At 32.1% G+C, this 21688-nt stretch overlaps 1 protein-coding gene and 1 long non-coding RNA gene across 2 annotated transcripts; both read right to left on the reverse strand.

Moving 5' to 3' along the window:
* Nucleotides 1–628: 628 nt before the first annotated feature.
* LOC143044523 (visual pigment-like receptor peropsin) lies at nt 629–15320 on the reverse strand. The gene is made up of 4 exons (XM_076216617.1): nt 15253–15320; nt 5800–6677; nt 2383–2506; nt 629–1254 (listed from the first exon to the last, which is right to left on the reverse strand). Exons 2-4 carry the CDS (start codon nt 6598–6600, stop codon nt 854–856), a joined length of 1326 nt encoding a protein of 441 aa, XP_076072732.1. The 5' UTR covers nt 6601–6677; nt 15253–15320; the 3' UTR covers nt 629–853.
* Nucleotides 15321–18906: 3586 nt separating this feature from the next.
* Nucleotides 18907–20116, reverse strand: LOC143083449 (uncharacterized). Its single transcript, XR_012980713.1, has 2 exons — nt 19371–20116; nt 18907–19151 (listed from the first exon to the last, which is right to left on the reverse strand). It is a non-coding gene; the product is annotated as an uncharacterized LOC143083449 (long non-coding RNA).
* Nucleotides 20117–21688: the final 1572 nt, after the last annotated feature.

Genomic DNA, 21688 nt, shown 5'->3' on the forward strand with positions numbered 1-21688 from the left:
CAATTCATGCAATTCGTGCATATTTTTTGTTGTTCTCAATGAAAAATGTCAATTCATCCTGCCCACACATTACATAAACATTTTATTCTTGGGTCAAATGATACAGAATTACAAAATTACGAAACACTTTCCGAGAATGTTTTGTTACTTACAAACTTTTTAACGAAGATTTACTTGCAAGGCACTGTCCATAATTTATTAGCTTCTAGCTTCTGAACTCATTGGCTGGCATTTTTTAATACTTTGATAACATACAAAATCACTTAATAGATTTAGAAAAGTTTCATAATAAATTTATGAAACAATTAGCAATATTTGAAATCGTAATAAAGTAGGATTTCGCGTATTTAAGGATAAGACGACATCTTGTTAACTATCGACATGATCTCCAAAGACTGCCGATGGTAAGGTAAACGGATAAAACCATATTTACTCATATTTTTAATTAGAGATACCAAAAAGTAAAATAACAAATAACCGAACGCCGAGATATTCTCAATTTAATATACACAAGAAAAGACTTTTATTAATGTTTTAGTGTTTGTGACCCCCTAAAAAAAACATGCAATAATTTTTTTTTGGAAAATCGTAGCTAATAATAATAATAAAAAAAAACATAACAACACTCCATCATTCAACTGATCTTCTTTTTATAAATAAGTTGAATCCGAAGCAGCTTTTTGCATTTGAACAACTATTGGATTGCTTCAGTAATAAAATATACTGTAATAAATATATCGATTTTAAATCGATGACAATAACAAGAAACAACATTTCATAAAAATATAATGTATTAGAGAAAGTTAAACGTTTTAATATTATAATGGTGCTTGGTGTTTACGAATGGGGTTTTCTAAACAACTGTTTCATTTAAGGTTTGTCCTAGGCCTGTCTTTGCAGACGACTTACTCCTTTTAGACGTTTTTTCCGGGTTACAGCTACTTTTTGTTTTTGTATGTGTATGTGCTTTTGTAGATAATGTAATAACATTACTAGCATTACTAGCAGCTGGACGAAATATTTCTTTTTGATTGGGTATAATGTTCTCTGTTTCTGACCTCAGACACTCAAAGTTTTCCTTTACTACTCTCCGCATTTTCCGATCTCTTCCCATGTAAACCAATGGCGTGAAGCAACTGCCAAGTTTTGTCACTAATGATGGAATTGAAATAAGTAAAGGTGTTAAGGATTTTGCATCCACTATTGCCCAAATCATGGTAACTGAATAGGGCGCCCAGCAAAGCAGGAAGGCAACTACATAATCAAAAAATAAAATATAACTTGAAACGAATCAATTCTTGGATTAAAACACATAATAAAAAATGATAATATTTCGAGATATTTACTGAATACTAAGCAAATATTCTTGAATATTACAAGTAATACACAAATTATATCAAAGAATCATTAAGGAATCTTGCATATAGGTATCAATTAAGACGGATGCCATTATTTGAGAAGTAATTGTGTATCTTTTCGAAACACTATTTTTGTTTTTCATAATATGCTATTTGTGTTACTTTGACCGGTGCATTTGTTTTTTATTGTCCCTCATATTGGTATCTTCCTATGTATTTTTATACAAGCGCTTTCGCGTGATCAATTAAAATGGATGAACTTCATCTTTGAAAATTATTCTTTAATTTTCCGAAACATAAATCAAAATTATCCAATTCAGATTAGAGTATAGACAATATATCACCCCCAGTTTTTGGTTGGGTTCGTGTTGCTTAGTCTTTAGTTTTCTATGTTGTGTCTTCTGTACTATTATTTGTCTGTTTGTCCTTTTAGTTTTAGCCATGGCGTTGTCAGTTTATTTTCAATCTATGAGTTTGACTGTCCCTCTTGTATTTTTCGTCCCTATTTTATAAATAATATGAGTTATGTCAATTTTTGGTCGCATTCACGCATGTAAAAATTATAGAGTTGTTGAAACACTCATATTTGAATTTAAAGTAATAAAAACAATTATAATCCAAAGATAAATGCTACAATAAGTTATGTTTCATTTCATACAATTTAAAAGTAATTCAGCTCTACAGATTGCTGTTAACGACAATTTCGAAACAGTATAAAAAATAGCGCTTTACTTTGTTTAATCTTTTACCCCGAGATAAATCTTGATGTAAAGTGATTCAACAATACAATTATTGAAATCCTATAACAAATATTTAATTTTGTTAATTCTTGATTGTCATTATTTTATTTAAATAGTTTTGTGAAAAAGAAAGTTCAAGAGAATCAAGCCTCACCTTTTTTTCTCTCTATAGGTAATACATGTTATTTACGCATACACTAACTTTTTTTTACCCTTATACATATTTTTGTAAATTTCGCAGCATTATGTGAATATTTATGGTTGATTGTTAGTTTTAAACTTACCCACAATATAAACTAAAGTCAGAGCTAGTTTTACTTCCAGGTTGATATTCTTTTTCCTGTTCATTGACATTGGTGTATCTGTGTGTTTGTTACCCGGAAATAGATTTTTCCTAGTCTCCATCACCTTACAAAGTACGTACAAAATTCATGTTTAATTGCTTATTATATTTCATAGAAAGAGTGTAACACATATAAATGTGTAGCAGTTTAAATCTTCTAAACAGCAATGCATATTAGAACTTTTATGGCCGTACACCAACAAATTTCTGAATCAGTTTTCATTAAGAGCATTTTACTTGAATGTTTGGTAAATCCAACAAGAAACAATATCAATGTTTTTTGTTTATTTTGAAAGTGCAAATACTAGTCGGTCAGTCAAAAAGTTGTTTTTATTAAGTTGTTTTTAATGTTGTAATATAGTTATTAGAACTTAAGCAATCATGTTATTTTAAGCTAGAAATTATCATGTTCAACAGAAATGGCTATATGCATGATGGACTAATATGATTCCTTCTTCCGATCGTCTAATTAATGACTTTCACAAATAATGCTAATTTGAACGGATTTTTTTAGACTTCATGAAGATTGTACGGAATGTTGAGTCTGATTTTTTTTTGTTTCTGTATGCGGCTGTATTCAACGAACAGCTGTGGTTATATAAAACAGCGTCATGCAGTAAACGGAACTTTTTATTAGGGATGACTTCAGATTCTCCAAAAGGGTAGCATATCTTGATCCACTAGTGACAGACACTCCGTCGTATTGATCATTGAAGGGACAGATTCGGTGATGTCACAATCAAAAGAAAGAAAACAAAATGACTGTAACTACAGGTTGTACTTTGTAAATACAACTGTTCTCAAACCACGCCTCTTTTGGGGAGATCTTGAATATGCATAGAAAATAAATTTTGTTTACATACTGGTTCCCAGTTATGGTCTCTGTGTTCCATCTCACAGAGACATAACTTGGGAATGTTACCAGTAAAACAATATGTGTATATTGTTTATATTGAAAACTGTAGTAACCCTTCGTTCGAGGTAGGGGTTGTTACGAACATTAGTGTTAGTTTAAACTCTGAGATGTTCAGGGCATATAAACGTTGAAAATATGCCGCACAGCCCTATATTTTGACCTTTGAAAAAAATTGTAGTGCATATGAACTTTCAATTCTAGGATAATATTTTTTTTCAAAACTTCATAGTAAAAGTGGTACAGTTTTAGCCGTAAAAGGAGTTCCTATGGGAAATTGCATTGTCAATATTTACAGAAATGCAACCTATATTAGGTGAAAAAAGAGAACATTCAGAATTTAACCAAATTTGCTTTGTCTCACAGATTTTATAGAAGTTAACTCAAATATGAAGTTTTATAAATATTTCATGAAGATTGATAGAATCCTGTGCCTTAAATATGATGACTCAGCATAAATTCACAGTTTACAGTATGCATAGTTTACTTAAAGTCCTGAATAAAAAAATAATTCATAACATTTGCATATTTGTAAGTTAAATTGTTAAGAAGTGCTTATATTTTCTCTTCGCAGTCATTGAAACTCATAGATCCTGCCTGAATATTATTTATGGGGTGTTTGTGTCCTGTCAATAACCCAAAAGTTAGCCGTAACACCTAAATCTGCATTTTTGTCACCACGGCATAAAAAAATACAAGCTAGAAATACAAAAATATCTCAACAAAACTTACAATAGTATGTTCTATCCTGAATATGTACTAAATATTCCAAATTGCTAGAAACAGCAGGATAATTTTGGAAATTTGAGACCACAGGGGCAAAAAACATAGAAAATTGCCTACCCCCTGGGTCATAAAACAAATAATTTAACTTGTAAATGCTATGATTTTATGATTTTAAAGTTCTTGATATAGAAAACAATAATTATGCTTGGAAGTTATGCAACAATCAGATGTAAGCAGTCATCTCTTTAACATTTGAAGTGAATTTATATCTCAGACTGGTATCTTCATACATACAACTATTGCAAATATGGCTTTTTTTTAACACTTCAAGTATATATATTAGCTAAATTGTGTCAGATATATGGTTATAGATGAATTGTTGTGACAAGAATTCTGAATTGACCATTTGAGGCAGAAAATGTTAACTTTAATTGACAAATAGGCATACAGTAAGATGTGGACTGGAGACATAGGCAGGATTGGATACTTTATATAATCTTGAATGTTGTAATGATTGACTGCTAAACATTACATTTATAGTATTCTGATATGCTTTCAATATGTTATTAAAACAGTTTTAAACAGGTTCTAGGCATTTTATATCAGAAAATATGCAAAAAGGGTAAGCTGGCAATAATTAAAGTCTTGTTTTCAAATTGTTTAAAAAATTGAAACAGGGGAGGGTGTATAAAATGTACAGTTAAGAAAAACTTAAAGTATACACAGGGATTTATTTAAGGCTATAATTCTGATAAATGAGTATTAATGTGAGAAAACCTGATTTCAGAGAGTTTTCTATTTAAATAAATGTTTGTATAGGTTGCACTTTGTAAATACAACTGTTCTCAAACCACGCCTCTTTTGGGGAGATCTTAAATATGCATAGAAAAATAATTTTGTTTACATACTGGTTCCCAGTTATGGTCTCTGTGTTCCATCTCACAGAGACATAACTTGGGAATGTTACCAGTAAATAAACATGTGCATGTTGTTTATATTGAAAACTGTGGTAACCCTTCGTTCGAGGTAGGGGTTGTTAAGAAAATAAGTGTTAGTTTAAACTCTGAGATGTTCAGGGCATATAAACGTTGAAAATATGCCGCACAGCCCTATATTTTGACCTTTGAAAAAAATTGTAGTGCATATGCACTTTCAATTCTAGGATAATATTTTTTTCAAAACTTCATAGTAAAAGTGGTACAGTTTTAGACGAAAAAGGAGTTCCTATGGGTAATTGCATTGTCAATATTTACAGAAATGCAACCTACATTTGGAACATATCCGTCGTCATCTGTGACATATATATTTGATTAATATGTTTAACTGTAAACCTTTCGAAAGGATGGGTTCATCTTTACCACATGGATATTGTGGTTCAATAGCTTTTCTTAATAAGAAATGCAAGTTCTAGAATACCTTATCAACTTAGAAAATTGAACACCGTATGTAGGCGCTGCTCCAAAGTTGCTACACTCAAATTGTATACCCGAGTAAACTTAAAGATGGCTAATATGCAGATGTATTTATGGATTTTGCAGGAGTTGTTTCTGTTATTTGTATATCTTTTTGTAAAGTAACACCAAGAACACACAGGTGGCATTCATCTGCTGTCATTATTTATAATCGACCTACCTACAATTTTGACTTAATAAATTAAACTTGCGCTAATTTACCCAGAATATTAAATACTCAATAATTCAATATGAAACGAGAATTTACCTTCGAAAATATTTTCCAGTAACAAAATGCCATAACTGCAAGTGGTAGAATAAATGCGACAATCATCAATACCGTTAAATATGATCGGGATGAAGCATCTGTCAATTCTAGATCCGGAGAACAAGTGGTTCCTAATCCTTCTCGTACATATTTGTTCCATCCAAATAGTGGACCCATAGCCAGAATTACTGATAAAAGTATGCTTCCTGATATGGCGGAAATGCTAAATGAATTTATGGATAGTCCATTAAATCTACAAAGCACTACCATAAGATACCGGTCCACAGATATCAAAGATAAAGTAAACATTGTGCACAAACCAAAGGTCGTCATTAAAAATCCATAATACATACAACCAGCGTCACCAAAGAGCCAGTATCCTGCAAAACTAGATGAGATAACCATGGGATATCCAATAATTGCCTTTGTAAAAGCCAGTATACAAACGACAGCTATGTACGAGTTTATCCTGGTCAACATGGATCGCTTTTTGATGAAGAAAACATACAAGCAAGTGCCATTTGTAAATATTGATAAGGTAGTAGTCATTAATAATATGCATCCAACAACTAGATTGATCCATGATTGTCCGAAGTCTTGGTCTTCAAATGCTAAATTCCATCTGCTAACTGATTCGTTGTGGGTACTGTTTATCATGGTATACGATGATGCATTGTGGGTAATGTTTATCGTTGTTGACGTTAATTCATAGTTGGTAATGTTTATGGTGGTTGACGTTAATTCATAGTTGGTAAGGTTTATGGTGGTTGACGTTGATTCGTTGTGGGTAGTTTTTATCATGATTGACGTTGAGTTCCTGCTAGCTGCCTTAACAAAATAAGCCTAATTACTTTTAAGAAGGTCCATTGTTAAGAAATCTGCAAAAAGACATCAATGTTATATCATTTAAAAATAACATTTTGAAAAGTAATAATAAAGAGTTTTAATAAAATATTTTGTTTCGATGTGTTTTATTTTCGACTTCATATGAGGAACAGATCTTCTCTAGTCTGAAATCGGAAGGCTAGCGGGACATACTTAGAAGAGATAGGAAGTGTTTCACATATTTATAGTGTGTTTTGATTACTTTTGGTTTAAAAAAAATCCATGACTTGAAATATCTTTTTGAATACACAAACTACATGTACCTCTTTGGAATACACAGAAGAGAAAATAAAACGGACCAAAAAAATAATTCTAGCACTGTTTACGGAAAAGTACTTTTTCTGCAATTTCATCGATTTTTTTCATCTTTAATACAAAGACAATTTATTTGGATACACATTTGTTATCAATTCACACTTCTGAATATGTAAATTTTGTCCTTGGTTATCTGAATTTAGAACAGTATTTTTTATTCCTTGTTAAGTGTATTTATATCTTAATTGTAGTAATCTTGACTGTGTTGTTTACCCATTCGCCACCAATACCTTATATATACATCCAAATTGCGTCATATCTAATATTTAAGTTAACTGTATATACGTATGGAACGAATAATGGACTTTTAATGAGCGATAGAAAATGTTTCACATTTGAGTTATCTCCCATTTAGGAATGTTGGTCCTCAATGCTCTTCAACTTCGTACTCTATTTGGACTTTTTAACTTTTTTGGATTCGAGCGTCACTAATGAGTCTTTTGTAGACGAAACGCGCGTCTGGCGTATATATAAAATTTAGTTCAAGTATCTATGATGAGTTTATTTACCAAGATAATTGCATAAAATGAATGCAAATAGAACAGATATAAACAGGTTAGAAGCAAATATAAATAGATTGTTTTGCTTTTTTACTTTGTGTATGTTTCACGGAATATGTTTTCCTATGGTTTTGTTTTTGAAATATTTTTGTGTATGTTTGCATTCATATAACTTGTCACAAGCTTATATATGTTTTAAGTTTATATGACAGTAAATATTTGAATTGAATTGTTATTCTCAGTAGGTTTTGTTTTTGTGATTTTTAGAGAAAACAACAGTTTCATTGTCATTAGTTTAATGATCCAAATACGACGTAACTGTAAAAAGGCTCCGATCTGAGGACCCCCTCCCCCCAAAATAAAATAAAATAAATAAATATAAATATCAATGAATATTTTGGATAACAGATATCCTATTAATATTTTCTTTTTTTCTATATTCAGAATATTGGGTTTTAATAGCAGATATGTAATTGTTTCTGTCAAATTTATTTAATAACTATAGACTAGCCAGCTGAAGGACGCCTCCGGGTGCGGGAATTTCTCGCTACATTGAAGACCTGTTGGGGACCTTCTGCTGTTGTTTTTTTTCTATGGTCGGGTTGTTGTCTCTTTGGCACATTCCCAATTTCCATTCTCAATTTTATTTTATAACATAACAGTAAAATAACGAGAATACCGAACTCCAAGGAAAATTCAAATCGAAAGTCCATTATCAAATGTTAAAATCATAAAATCAAACACATCAAACGTATGGAAAACAACTGTCATATTCCTGACTTGGTACAGTCATTTCATTATGTAGAAAATGGTCTAGAAGTAGCTAAACCTCTTAGTTGTATGACAGTTGCATTAAACTTTATTATTTCACAATAATGTGTGAACAAAGCAAACTTACATAACAGGTAAAAGTATAAAAAAAAAGAATTGGGGTACAGCAGTCAGCATTGTGTTATAAAAATAAACAGATATGTCATCAAAGAAAAACATAATCGCATGTAAATAAAGGACGTTAGAAAAAACGAAAGACAAGAATACAAAATATTACCACTGCTCAACAACACATAGGCGGGATGCATAAGTGCCGAGACACGCCAATAGGATATTACCAAAAGTTGACTTATCAGTAAATGTTAATAATTTTCAAAGACAAATAAAAGATCGTGATTACTCGTTATTGAGATGATTAACAAGGTCGGTACCCAGAATCTATATATTAAGACCTGCTTGTATTATTTGTGAAGTTGGTACGAAGTATTTATCAACAAACGGAATATTAATAAACAAGGTCTTGGTATCTTCCAATGAACTTTTGTTTTTTATTAAAAGGACTAGACGTACTAATACGACGGGTTCATCAACTTTTTGCACATAAATTGGCGACGTTTGATAACGTCTGGGTAGCAGCTTCAAGTATGCAAGAAATAATTTCAGATAGTTTATAAAATTATTTTTTTGAAACCGAAATAACTTTATTCATTAAAATCTTGATTATTCTTATTTTATAAACAATGATTTCATAACATCATGATATATAGAAAAGAATAATCAATGATAGTTTTATTATCATTGATCGTTCACCAATTGAGGCACGTGTATAATCATGTTCATCACATTTTGTCATTTATTTTTCCAAAAATATACTACACGGTGGGTATGGTTGTCCTGCGAGAGAACGTACTGTGCTGGTGATTTGGTCCTGACGGGTGCTGGTGATCAATGAAAAAATGTAAACAAAGACGAAAATAATGATTTTTGACGTTTTCACTCATAAAAAATGGAAGAAAACGGTTGAGATTTTTCAATTTTGTTTCTTATGGGTTCATATGTAAACCATTAAAAAGTTGACCCTCTAAACTTTTTCAGTAAGCGTAACACAGAAATGCTCATTTTCAGAAAATCTCGAACTGAAAAAATAAAACAAAAATGCTCATAGAGTCCGCTTTCTATACCGCAATCCACGCGACAAAACTATTTTGTGAAAAAACATTGCAATTTATTAACATTTAGCATTTTCTCAATTTATTCATGTCCTGATACTGTGCTGGTGGGTCCTGTCATTGTGCTGGTGGGTCCTGATACGGTGCTGGTGATTTTGGATAAGAAGTTGGTCATATTTGAAACAAATGTTACAAAATCAATAAAATTGGGCAGATAATTGTTGTCAATAGGATCTATGACTCCTATTTTAGCTCTTGTGCATCCATTTGGCTGTTTAATATGTGTTTTGAAATGATCGTAACTTGTATTAAATAATTACATAAAAGGGCAACATCTTTCGTCCAATATCAGATAACAATATATAGTATCTAAAATAAGAATAGTTGTATTAAGATATTTTAAATGCCCCTTACATTGATGCTTCAACAATGATCAAAGCCAATGCCGCATAGACATGTTTGTTAGCGCTCCGCATACCCCTCCCCACTTCCACCCAACCAACCCTCCTCATTTCCTCCTTCATTGTTACAGTGGTGTACCAACACAACAATTTATTACATAAAATAATAACACAAAGACACACATGATTGAATAACGAATGCTTGCAGGTACTGAAAGCTAGTTCAAAGCCGCATTTTCAACTAATAGATAAACCATGTTCTCATATACAAAAATCCCAATCGTGTAGATTAAAAAAGTCTCAAAACTTAAGTTCACATTTTAATGTTTGATGAAGCAGAACTTTAAAAGTGTGCAGTGAATCTTGTTCTCACAACAGTTATTGTCATAATTATGTTTACATAAGACTCATAAAGGAATTAAGAAGGTACCAAGCAATATTTTACAGTTCAATTTAATGATCATGAATGGAAGGAAATGGTACGTAAGTTTACATAGGACAAAAAGAAATTGATAGTATTTTTTGGCGAAAGACTTAAACGCTTCCTTGCATTATATAGTACAGCTCTTCTATAAAAGCATGCAAAAAAAAACTTTGATTGACTTGCTTGCTATGTTTGCTTGGATGTTTTCAAACAATAGGTAGGCGGAGTTTCAATACATACTGGGATTTGATTGGACAAATACAAACTGGCAGGAATTGAAGTTAATGTTTATTTTCCAAATAAAATTGTAGTATATAGTAAACAGACTACTTACCTGTCGTTTACAAACATCCAAACAATCATAGCAAGCAATTTAATCAATGGTTTGCTTTGCATATATTTATAGAAGAGCTGTAAATTCTAAAACAAAAAAGAAATTTTGTTGTCGTAGATGGTTAAATCCTCAACAAAATCACAATATCTTTGTTGGAACGAATAAAGGTTTTAAATCAAATTTTCGTGGACTTTTTAGCTTCCACCCTGACGAGACATGTTAGCTGTTCGTATGCTGTTGCACCTGACGCACGGAAACTTTCACATTTCCATCTTCTTTTCTGAAATATTTTACCCAGCTCATACTTGACAGGACTGTTATCCTAGTAAAAGGTGTAACCAATGAATTGAACACAAGTTAAAAATTCCATAATACTATATTATTCATTTTATGTGTCAATTTGTTCGAAAAAAGTCGAAAAGAAGAGAGTTTTTTTAATGCCATGATTATCTGCCGCTTTCTAGATCTATGCTTAGCATTTATTTCAGATGACATGGACTCCTCACCCTGGTGACCCTGCTGCCTTTCATAACTTTATCCGTATACATATATTAATAGATAAACAAAAGGCTGCAACTGGTATTTGATTCGTTGTAACGAGAATATTTGTGGTGAATGGAAACTGTGAAGGTCAAAAGGTTCTTAAATTGCTTATAAATGTTGCTGGACCCAGTTTCGTTATCTGATCTGAATTTTCTGAAATGTGCAAGGTGATAGACATTTCGATTTTTTTTACTCGGTAAGTTTTGCCCTAATTGCTTGAACATTTGCAATATTAAAGCCGATTTCAATGAGTGTGTAGACAAAGGGAATATCTTTGGTTATCTTGCTTGCTGAACAGAAAAGTCATTGTTAGGTTATGTAAACTACCCTACTTTAAGAGTAGACTAGTCCGACAAATGACACATCTTTCTGTCTGTAGGACCAGGCTAATTCGAAAGGAGGGTATAGACCTTACCTAACAATGACTTCACGGTTTAGCTAACAAGCAAGCTAACCAAAGATATAACATTTGCCTACATACTCAATGGAATCGGCTGTAACTAAAAACTCGAATACATTTTAACAGACAGTGGTCTGGTTTGTTGATGAATATTATTTTTCCTAGATTCACTCTTGAAAAAATCATTTGGTAACATTTGGTCATTGTAATGCGGACGCCAAGACAATAAATGAACCTCACACGATCCCTCGACACAGTAGAGCTTATATATGATCTTATAGCGATTCGGGTTGAAAATCAGTTGAAATTAAGCCAGTTATTTGTGTGTGTAGATTTGTATTGTTTTAAACTGTTATGACTTTTTAAAGTTAAATCTAAGTGTTTAATCTAAGAATTTCTTTTTTAAACTTATTTACTTGTTTTATACTCAATTGGTAGTATGAAGTTACGAGATATTTTAATTTTTGAAATTGAAGGCACAAACGTTAGTTTCAAATACTTTTAAATAGATGTTTAAGGATAATGTACCCTTGTGTTGATCCCATGCTAAACATAACAAAAATTTCTGTACAAAGGTCTGTGAATTTTCTACAAAAATAGTGATTTTATTTTCACCAAATTCTCTTTTTCTACTAAATACAATAATGAACTATAAATAATAATGCTTTGCAAGAAGTTTCCCCTTGATACATGTATATGTACAAAATTATATCTCTATTATTCATTGTCTGTGCTGTTTTGATACTATTGCAGTTTGCACATTTTCGTAATTGACAGGCCACAGGAGGGGGTGATAAATCATACACGAAAATATAAAATATTGATCTAAGTACTTAATTTGCATCTCTAAACCCCCACCCCGGCTTGTTTTTTAGGAGGGTGTCTAAAAATGGTCGATTACAGACAGCCGAGTACGCATTTTACTTTCCAGGCGTGTTTACGTTGATTGTTAAAGTCCTGAAAACGGATAGATAGAAACAAAAATGTTTGATTTATCTGGCTTTAGATTCAGTTTTTTTAAATATAAATTAAGTCTACATTTTAATATAATAATACTAAGAATTCACAATATAAAAAAATGCAGAAAAAAAATGGAGATGTGAAATATCTTAATAAGGAGTCATTACTACAGAGATGGTGTGTTTGACACACAAAACTTAAAAGCTTAGTGATATTACCAATATTAAAATAAAAATGTATTTTAGTTTGGTAGTTTTTCCATTTACTCATTTTCAATCATAATTAAGGCACATTTGATTTTTTATTCATAAAAATATTTAAATATAGAAAAGTAGGACACATTGTTCACTTCCTCCCCTGTAATTCTTTATCAAAAATATTTATTTATTTTGGAATTTTGAAATGAAAAAGCTAAGAAATCTTAGTTTTGTTAATGTTCTCTAGGTTATCTCGTCTTCATTCTCTGACATATTCTCTGACATATTCTAGTCTGCCCTTTCATAAAATAGTGATTTTTTTTAGTGTTCTATCGAACTTTCGAAAAAAATACCTGATAACCGTTCAGACAAAAAAAATATGTTGAAAAAATCTTACAGATACAGCAAGTGATTCTTAATAGCTGTAAGATACATTTTTCTTTTAAAATACAACTTTTAAATCTTACGGGAAACTATTCCAAGCTTAACACTTTCACTGTAACCTCGCTCTAACTTATCCCCCATCCCCCCCCAAAAAAAACCAAACAAACAAACCCGCAATACTATTGTCATTCTTATAGTCAGCACTCAATTTTTCACAAACAAATGTGTTTTAAGCTGCTAAAGACATATGATTCAAACGCTCAGAAAGTCCTTTCTTCTATATTTTTGCTCTCCATTTTTATACAAAACCTTTTACATTTTTATTTTATGGGTTATTGTTGAAGGTCGTACAATGACGTATGGTTGTTAACACATACTTTCTTTGGTTTCTTATGGAAATTTGTCCATTGACAACAAACATACAACATCATCTACTTTATATAAGTATTGTATAAATTACAACGTATTTTGGCGATCTTGCAAAATGATCGTAATCCCGAAAATCGTAAACATATTTTCTTATCTTAAAAGGGGGCAAGAAGGGTTCCATTAACAGGCCAATAAATAAAATCACAGTTAATTATAAAAAGAATAAAAAATAGGTTTTTTTTTTCTCTCATAATAACAGTAAACAGATTCATAACAATGTCAATTTCAAGAAAGCAGACAGCAGTTAATTACTAGTAGTCAATAACAGTACAGCATCAATGATCTTGACTGAATATTTGCCACTTTTAACTAAAATATAAAGGCACAGAACCAGGACATAGGAGCACAGAACCAGGACCGTTTTTCTTATCACCAGCACATCGTCAGGACAATTCCGTTTAACGAACTTGCACGACTTTTGCAATTTTATATTGTTGTAATATACTTTGCATGGTACTTATGACGCATCAGAGAAAAATTAAGCAACAAAACAGTCGTTTTAATGCCGTTCTGATACAATGTAAACAAACCCACCAGCACAGAATCAGGACCCACCAGCACCCGTCAGGACCAAATCACCAGCACAGTACGTTCTCTCGCAGGACAACCATACCCACCGTGTACTAGAGAATTAGCTATAGCATAAAGAATTATCTACGTTAACATTTAACTCATACTTTTAATTAATCTAAATCAGATAATATTGCCTATGTTTTACCGTTTTTTAAATCTCTTATAATGGTATCGGATATGATCGTTAATTTAATTTTAACTAAATTTTCACTTACGTTCTTTAAGCATTGATCATTTGTCAATTTAACAACAGCCCAAACAAATTGGGAAGGAGGCTGTTGAAATATCTTAGGAGTCAGAGAAATTTGAAATTTTCAAAAAATTTACTTATTTAATCGCACTTTATGGCCTTTTATAATATTTACTATATTCTTCAGTATAAATTGAAAGACTATTGTTGTTTGCGTAAGAGCCAGCAAAACATTTCTTTCACATTCGAGACAAAAAGAAAATTAAAAAAAGAATTATATTTTGCAGAAAGAGCCGATCTGGATGAAGAGTGGGTATTGAACAGCAACATCGAAGAGGATCTGTTTGATTGGACTTGTTTTTTTTTAGTTTTTTTTAACTTTCAACAGGCCACCTAATGATACTGAGATAGTTTTAAACTAGTAAAGATTTAAACTTAAATCGGAAAGTATCGGCTTCGGATTTAGTGGTCTCATTCCATAAAACATAAAAAGCATCAGCATAAAAGATTTATTTAAAGTCGGTTATACATATTTCAATACAACATAAGCTCTGTAGAGCTTTTATCCGACGTCCGATCGGCGATTACATTTCCGCACTGCCAAACATCAATCCTCTCGTTGATCTCAATGACAGACTAGAGAAGTGCCAGCCTAATGGCATATGAATAAAGCACGTTAGCAATGTAGGGTAGGGTTCTCGTCATTGTGACCGTATACAAAGTTCTCAAACACCTCAATAAGTGATCGTACATATTGGTGTTAACGATAAACATCTGTCCATATCGTATCTTTACAATAAAAAATATCAAACTTCAAATGACCCATCTGCAACTATATCATAACGCATCATCATTACACCCCGTACAAAACAAAAAAAAACAACTGATGTATTTAGTGTGATAAAATGAACCTGAACAGAAAGATTATTATTTTTGTGATTACTTATCAATAAGTTAAAATTAAGATGTTTACTTTACCTTATAAACGAAGAGTTGCAAACTATCTTATCTTGTTACATAAAATTTGATATGTGATATTATTTTATTTTGTTAACAGTGCAAACGCATATAAGTAAATACTCAGAAATTTCCCAATTATCAGCTTATTAATGGAAGGTAGGTATTTTACAAATGTTCATGTCAGTAAATATTTCCCCGATTTGACCACAATCAATAACATTTATAGTTGTATTTTGTGATTAGCACCTGTTCTATTCATAATTCACTACAGCTGTATATTCTAACGTTGTTGTAATCACAAAACTGCTCCGCCAATGTCTATAAACAAAAAAGGAGGAACAACGTCAGTTTATTTAATATGCTACAAGACCAGGTGACCTTATGTAGAAAGTATGCAGTCTGTATTTCACCTGTATAAGATCATAGACCAAAGTAAGGTACAAAAATGTATAAAGCTAGAAAATTGCATCCATTTCTCTTAGTTGCAAGTACAGAAAGAGACTGCTCGAACTTCTCTTAAACTGATTTTTACTGCATGTTATTGCGTATTGATGTGCGTTTTTTATAGTCCAGTTTGGCTAGATTTATAGAGGAGGCTTGAGATACTAGTATCACAGAACATGTTTAACTCGACGAATTTTTTCAGGAACCTCTGGCTTTTGATAGTCTTGTATGTTTCTTTTTTTTTTGGCTCATTTATATGTTTCGGAGTTTAGGGTGGCGAGGATTCACAACATCGTGCACATGTTTCCCCAAACTATTTAACAAAATGACAGGAATGGTACGAACATTTCCAATGTGTTTATAATGTCTTGGCAGACATGTACACCTTACAATTATTCATTTGTCTTTGAAGATTATTTCTGTACTCTACTGTTGGTAATATCCATTTATCGTGGCTTGGTACTTATGCATCCCATCATTGTGTTATTGTGCTATAGTAAATTTTTGTATTCTTAAAATTGAGAAAGGAAATGGGGAATGTGTCAACCCGACCATAGAGCAGACAACAGCCGAAGGCAACCAATGGGTCTTCAATGTAGCGAGAAACTCCCGCACCCGTAGGTGTCCTTCAGCTGTCCCCTTAAAAAATATGTATACTAGTACAGTTGTCTTTTATTTTTTGCTAATTCGCTTTGTCTATATGCCTTTTTGTTTTCCTTTCTTGACATATTTGTTAGTGTTTATAGTGATGAAGATTATTACACAATGTTGTACCCATATATTTTATGTGGTTCAGGTTTTTTGTAATGTTTCGTTTTTATATAAATTATGGCGTTGGTTTTCCTGTTCGAATGTTTTACACTAGCGATTTTTTTCCATTATAGCTTCCTGTTCGGTGTGAACCAAAGCTCCGTGTTGAAGACCTTACTTTGAAATATATAATGGTTTACTGTTACAAATTGAGACTTGAATAGAAAACTGTCTCATTATTACTCACACCACATCTTCCTATATCTAGAAACGAGATACACTATTCATTTCCTGCATGAAATGATACTACTACCACCCAATTAGCTGTAAAATTACATCTTTTTGTTTGGTGCATCAAGGACTTACAGGTTAATAGTCTTACTATATAAATAAAATACTTGGTTGCAAGAACAAAAGAGGCTGATAAAAATAACAATCATATTTTAAAACAGATATATATTTTTCGTTCATTTTTTGTACATAAATTAGGCCGTTAGTTTTCTCGTTTGAATTGTTTTACATTTGTCATTTCGGGGAATTTTTATAGCTGGCTATGCGGTATGTTAAGGCCGTACGGCGAACTATAGTTGATAATATCTGTGTTATTTCGTCTCTTGTGGAGGGTTGTCTCATTGGCAATTATACCACATTTTTTTTTTTTTTTTTTTTTACATAAGACACAGAAGTTCCGGATTGTATGATTTCAACATAATCAGATATACAACAAATACGTGCACACATGTTTTTGATATATGTGCATCGATACTTACGGAGCAACAGATGTTGGTGAGTATCTATTACATGAATTCAGAAATGAATTATAATTCAAATTTGTATTATAGAAAAAAAAAGAAAAAAGAAAAAATCAAGTCAATTTAGTCTAAGAATTATAATTAACTCACAACACCATAAACAGAAGAAGTAGTGATGCAACTGTACAACCTGAGGTGCTATTGAAATCGAAACATGTAGCTTAAAAAAAAATGTGATAACATATAATATAGATAAAATGAAAACTTTGTTAAAATGATTATATATAATAGGATGATGAATAAGTATACAGATATAACATGATTATCTATAATCATTATATGAGCTTTTTTTCTTATTAGCAATTTCCCAGACATTTGGTACTCTGTAATAAGAAAGTGGGACCATTAGACAACTCGGGGTTTATGTTACAAGACTTAGTGGTTGTTCATAAAGAAAAATCACAAATGCTTAAAAAATGAATATTCCACTTATTACAACACTTACAAAATATATTATGATTGAATAATATGCCAGCTTTAGCTGGCACTTATGGTAGAAGCATCGTTTTGGAATAAAGAACGATCGATAACTCTCTCTACACGACCCATCTGAAAAGTTTCGTCACTCTCGTTAAATCTCGTACGATGATTTTTTTTAATGGCGGACGAATTTAACGTTTCAACGCGAACTTGAAAAAACGGGACAGATCGGAATATTTCAATGTTAAATACGACATGAATTTTTATTTGTTTACAAAAACAAGAATTCAGATATTTTCGCAACTTGTGTAGTTAATTTAAATTTTATTGTACCACCATGACCACGGAAATTACCGAAGTTAGGACAACAAAATTTGACGCCATGTTTCGTCTGCTTTGACTTTCCATAATATGAGTGAGGTCAAAACAAATTACCTAAATAATCACTGGTACTTCATTTAAAAGTCTCAGAATCATATTTTGATAACATATTTAGGGTAAAAGTTCCGTCCAGCCATGGGAACACAGAAAAAACCTCCGCAAGCAATACATTTCGATTTTTTTGCCATGCGGCATGCGGGGTTAACTCCGGTACACTGGTTGACCATGACTATACTTGTGTTCATCTGCCGCATAATTCCCCACATCAAGGAAGAACAGTGATAATGACGTTGGTTATACTGTTGAATGTGATCACGGTTATTCATGTTGCCAGTGGCGAATACAGAACTTGTCAAGGGGCCCCGCTGACTCACTGACTGACCTGAAAAGAAAAGGGTGGGGGTGGGGCTCCAGTCATGCCTATATAATTAAGTTTTTTCCCATGAAAGGGCCCCCCTCACATGGGGGCTGGGGGGGGGGGTGCTCCAGTCATGCCCTATATAATGAAGTTTTTTCCCATGAAAGCCCCCCCCCTGGATCCGCCTATGGTAGCTCACAGCCTAAGGCCATAGTTGTTTTTTTATTTGTTTTGCGTCCGCGTGCGGGTAGGTTTTCGGCCAATTTGTGTCAAAAACAAACACAAACTTTTTTTTGTTCGTCAGTAGAAAATCCGTATTTTCCGGGTTTTTCCAGCCGTGTTTTTGTGTATTATTATACTCAAATCTATTTTGCGCTTTAAATAACAAGTACGCTCCTTATTTAAAGCGTTTAAGCGATCTTGACTTCGATACATGTGACAGCAGAAATGGCCAGTATAAATGTGCCGGCGAGCGAGATCGTTTGTGTTTCACTTTTCAAAGATAAAAGGATCGTTCTGGCTCCATATGCCTTTCCGCTCGCCGGCACAGAAACTTTTTCTCAGATCCTAGAGAGCCTTTACGTAGCCAGCATAAGAGACACGTTAAATACAAGATTCAATGAACCTATCACCATAGGGGATAAAACTCTGATAAAATGTTATGTTTCATCTAGCTCTAACGGGGAAAAAATTGATATGAATACATCTCTCAAGGCTATAGATGCTGTTAAAATGTTTGGTGCATATGTAAGCTTTGAGCTGACTGACAAATTTTGTGAAAAAACTATATAAATATTCAGCCAATACTTTAATTCTCCTGTTAAGTTTATACTTTAGTTCTCATGTTAAGTTTTGATTTATTTGTTTTAAATTTTGTTTTAAGAATTGTTTTCAATTAATAAAACATTTGAATGTATCAGAGCTTTTATTTAATATTAAGATTCACTAAATTTGATATTGAAAAGATCAACCAATTTCACTGTAATGGTTCTTCCTTGGTACAGGTCTTACAGTAGGCGTTCCTTACTTGCTTGAAGCAAGAGTTACCTCCCATTTGCACAGTTATCTTATTTTATAATTGAAATAAATTTTTATACTTTTTTAAATGAAAAATAGTAGTTTTTGCAAATATTTCTAATAAATTTCTTTAAATGATATCTACTGTCTGATAAGATAGGATAAATTAGTATGTACATTTTTAATTCCACAAGATATTAAGATATAAAACATAATTTCATTAGTTTATTTTCTGAAAAAAAAGTATGCAGAACAAAATATTAATATATTGCCAAAAAGTTTACATAAAGTATTCCAATTATAGGAAGATAACTCTGCAAATGGGAGATAATTCATGCTTAAAGCATTATTGATTTGATACAGGGAATTATTGATTATACATAGGTTTTAATACAACATGACACATCTCAGATCAAAACATGTCTCTTCTCAAAGGCTTCAGTATAAATGGGAAATGTTTGAAATACCAAGGCCATTTCTCAGAATATAGTCATTACAAGTTTGTACATTGCTAAATTTCCTGTTTGTCATGTTTGCTCTTTCACTTAGATATGACAGTATTGATCTAAAGTCACTGTTAATCAGTCCAGAACTTAAGCAGACTCTTGTGTTATTTTCTTTGTGTGTGTTTTTTTTCCTTGCTGTCTGGTAGGTTTTCTCAGAATCAGTTGACGCAAAACAAAGAAAAAAACAGACACGGCCTAAGAATTGTAACACTTTATAGTGACTGAACAGGTTAAACAAATACTTCTCAAGAAGCAGAAAAAGAAGACAACTTGGAACAGCACCAGCCTTGCCAGTATATGTATGAATAAAAACTCAGATCAGAATAGCATGGACAATATGTTAGAATATATGTCCTTGTGAATAGTAAGGAAAGTTATCAATAATTCTGCAGATAGTGCAATTTTTATATCAAGTGTTTTGTACATTTTCTGTTAAAATTATCACGCAATCAGTGAACCATTCAAAAAGGCTTAAAACTAAATTTTGATTACCATGATTACTGAAAGTTTCAAACAATGACAACTTCAAGTGTTTTATTTACCAAATAACTCATGTGTTTCTGTGAGAGAGAAAAATCAAGTGCAATTTTTGGAAAAAATCCTTTTGACACGCACTGGCGCATGTCAATTGTGAATATACTTACCAAATACATTTTCTTGATCATTATACTGACGTCAACATTATCAAGGAGTACACATTGTAGGAAAAATGCACAAATTACTGATAAATTAATTAAAACACATTATTTTGTTTGCATCTCCTACCAAAACTTTTTATTTTATTTTAGACAAAAACTATATGTTAATGTAGCCTAGGACATTCGCCCTGAACATGCATGAAATATTTGCCACTGGACATTAAGCAACCAACAACCAATCAATATATATAGGACATTGTCTTGGTATAAAGCTGGCATTTAAGGTAGCGCCTTCCTCATATTACGAACCGAAGTAAAATATCTAGGATCCCGGAGATTTAGGAGTTCAGTCTGGATTCACTAATATGGGTTCGGGCATATATTGGTGATTATTCAATCCTGGTAAAATTTAAGTAGGTTATTTCGTCTGATATAGATTTTGAATAAAACATATACTAGTATTTACATTGTATCTGTAAAAATGTTGTTATAGTTGCAATCAGCTATTTTACTATGCAGATAAAGCTATACGTATAAACGTTAATATTTTTCACCGCGCTAAACGTGCTTTTAAAACATGTGGTTATGGTAAAAATTTTGATGTACCTGAAACCAAAAAATATCAACACGCGAGAATATGGAAAGCTATTTCACACGATATCACATAAAAAAATTGTGTTGGAAAAGTCCATACTATGTATCAATAATTTCATAATTAGAATGAAATTCAAAACAGTGTGGCTGTGGCTGTTGATTGACGCATTAAATGCATCCATTGACTAGGACAATTTAGTTGAACGTTTGTATGTAACGACCACTGCTCACTATGTACTTTTAAACGACACTTAAACTATGGGGTCACCAAAGGTTCTCAACACCTAAATAAAGTAATTCGAAAAATTAATCAGAAATAACACAATGTTTTGATTTATATCAATTATATAAATCAAAACATAAAGGTTATTCCTGATTATTTTTTTCGAATTATTTTATGATTAAAGGCGTTAAGAAACCTTTGGTGACCCCACAGTTTAAATGTCTATCGTAGGTACGTCGTGAACAGTGGTCGTTACAGACAAACGTTCACCTAAATTGTCCCAGTCAATGGATGAGTTTAATCTGTCAATC

The sequence above is a fragment of the Mytilus galloprovincialis genome, chromosome 1, assembly GCF_965363235.1.
Source record: "Mytilus galloprovincialis chromosome 1, xbMytGall1.hap1.1, whole genome shotgun sequence".
NCBI lineage: Eukaryota > Metazoa > Mollusca > Bivalvia > Mytilida > Mytilidae > Mytilus > Mytilus galloprovincialis.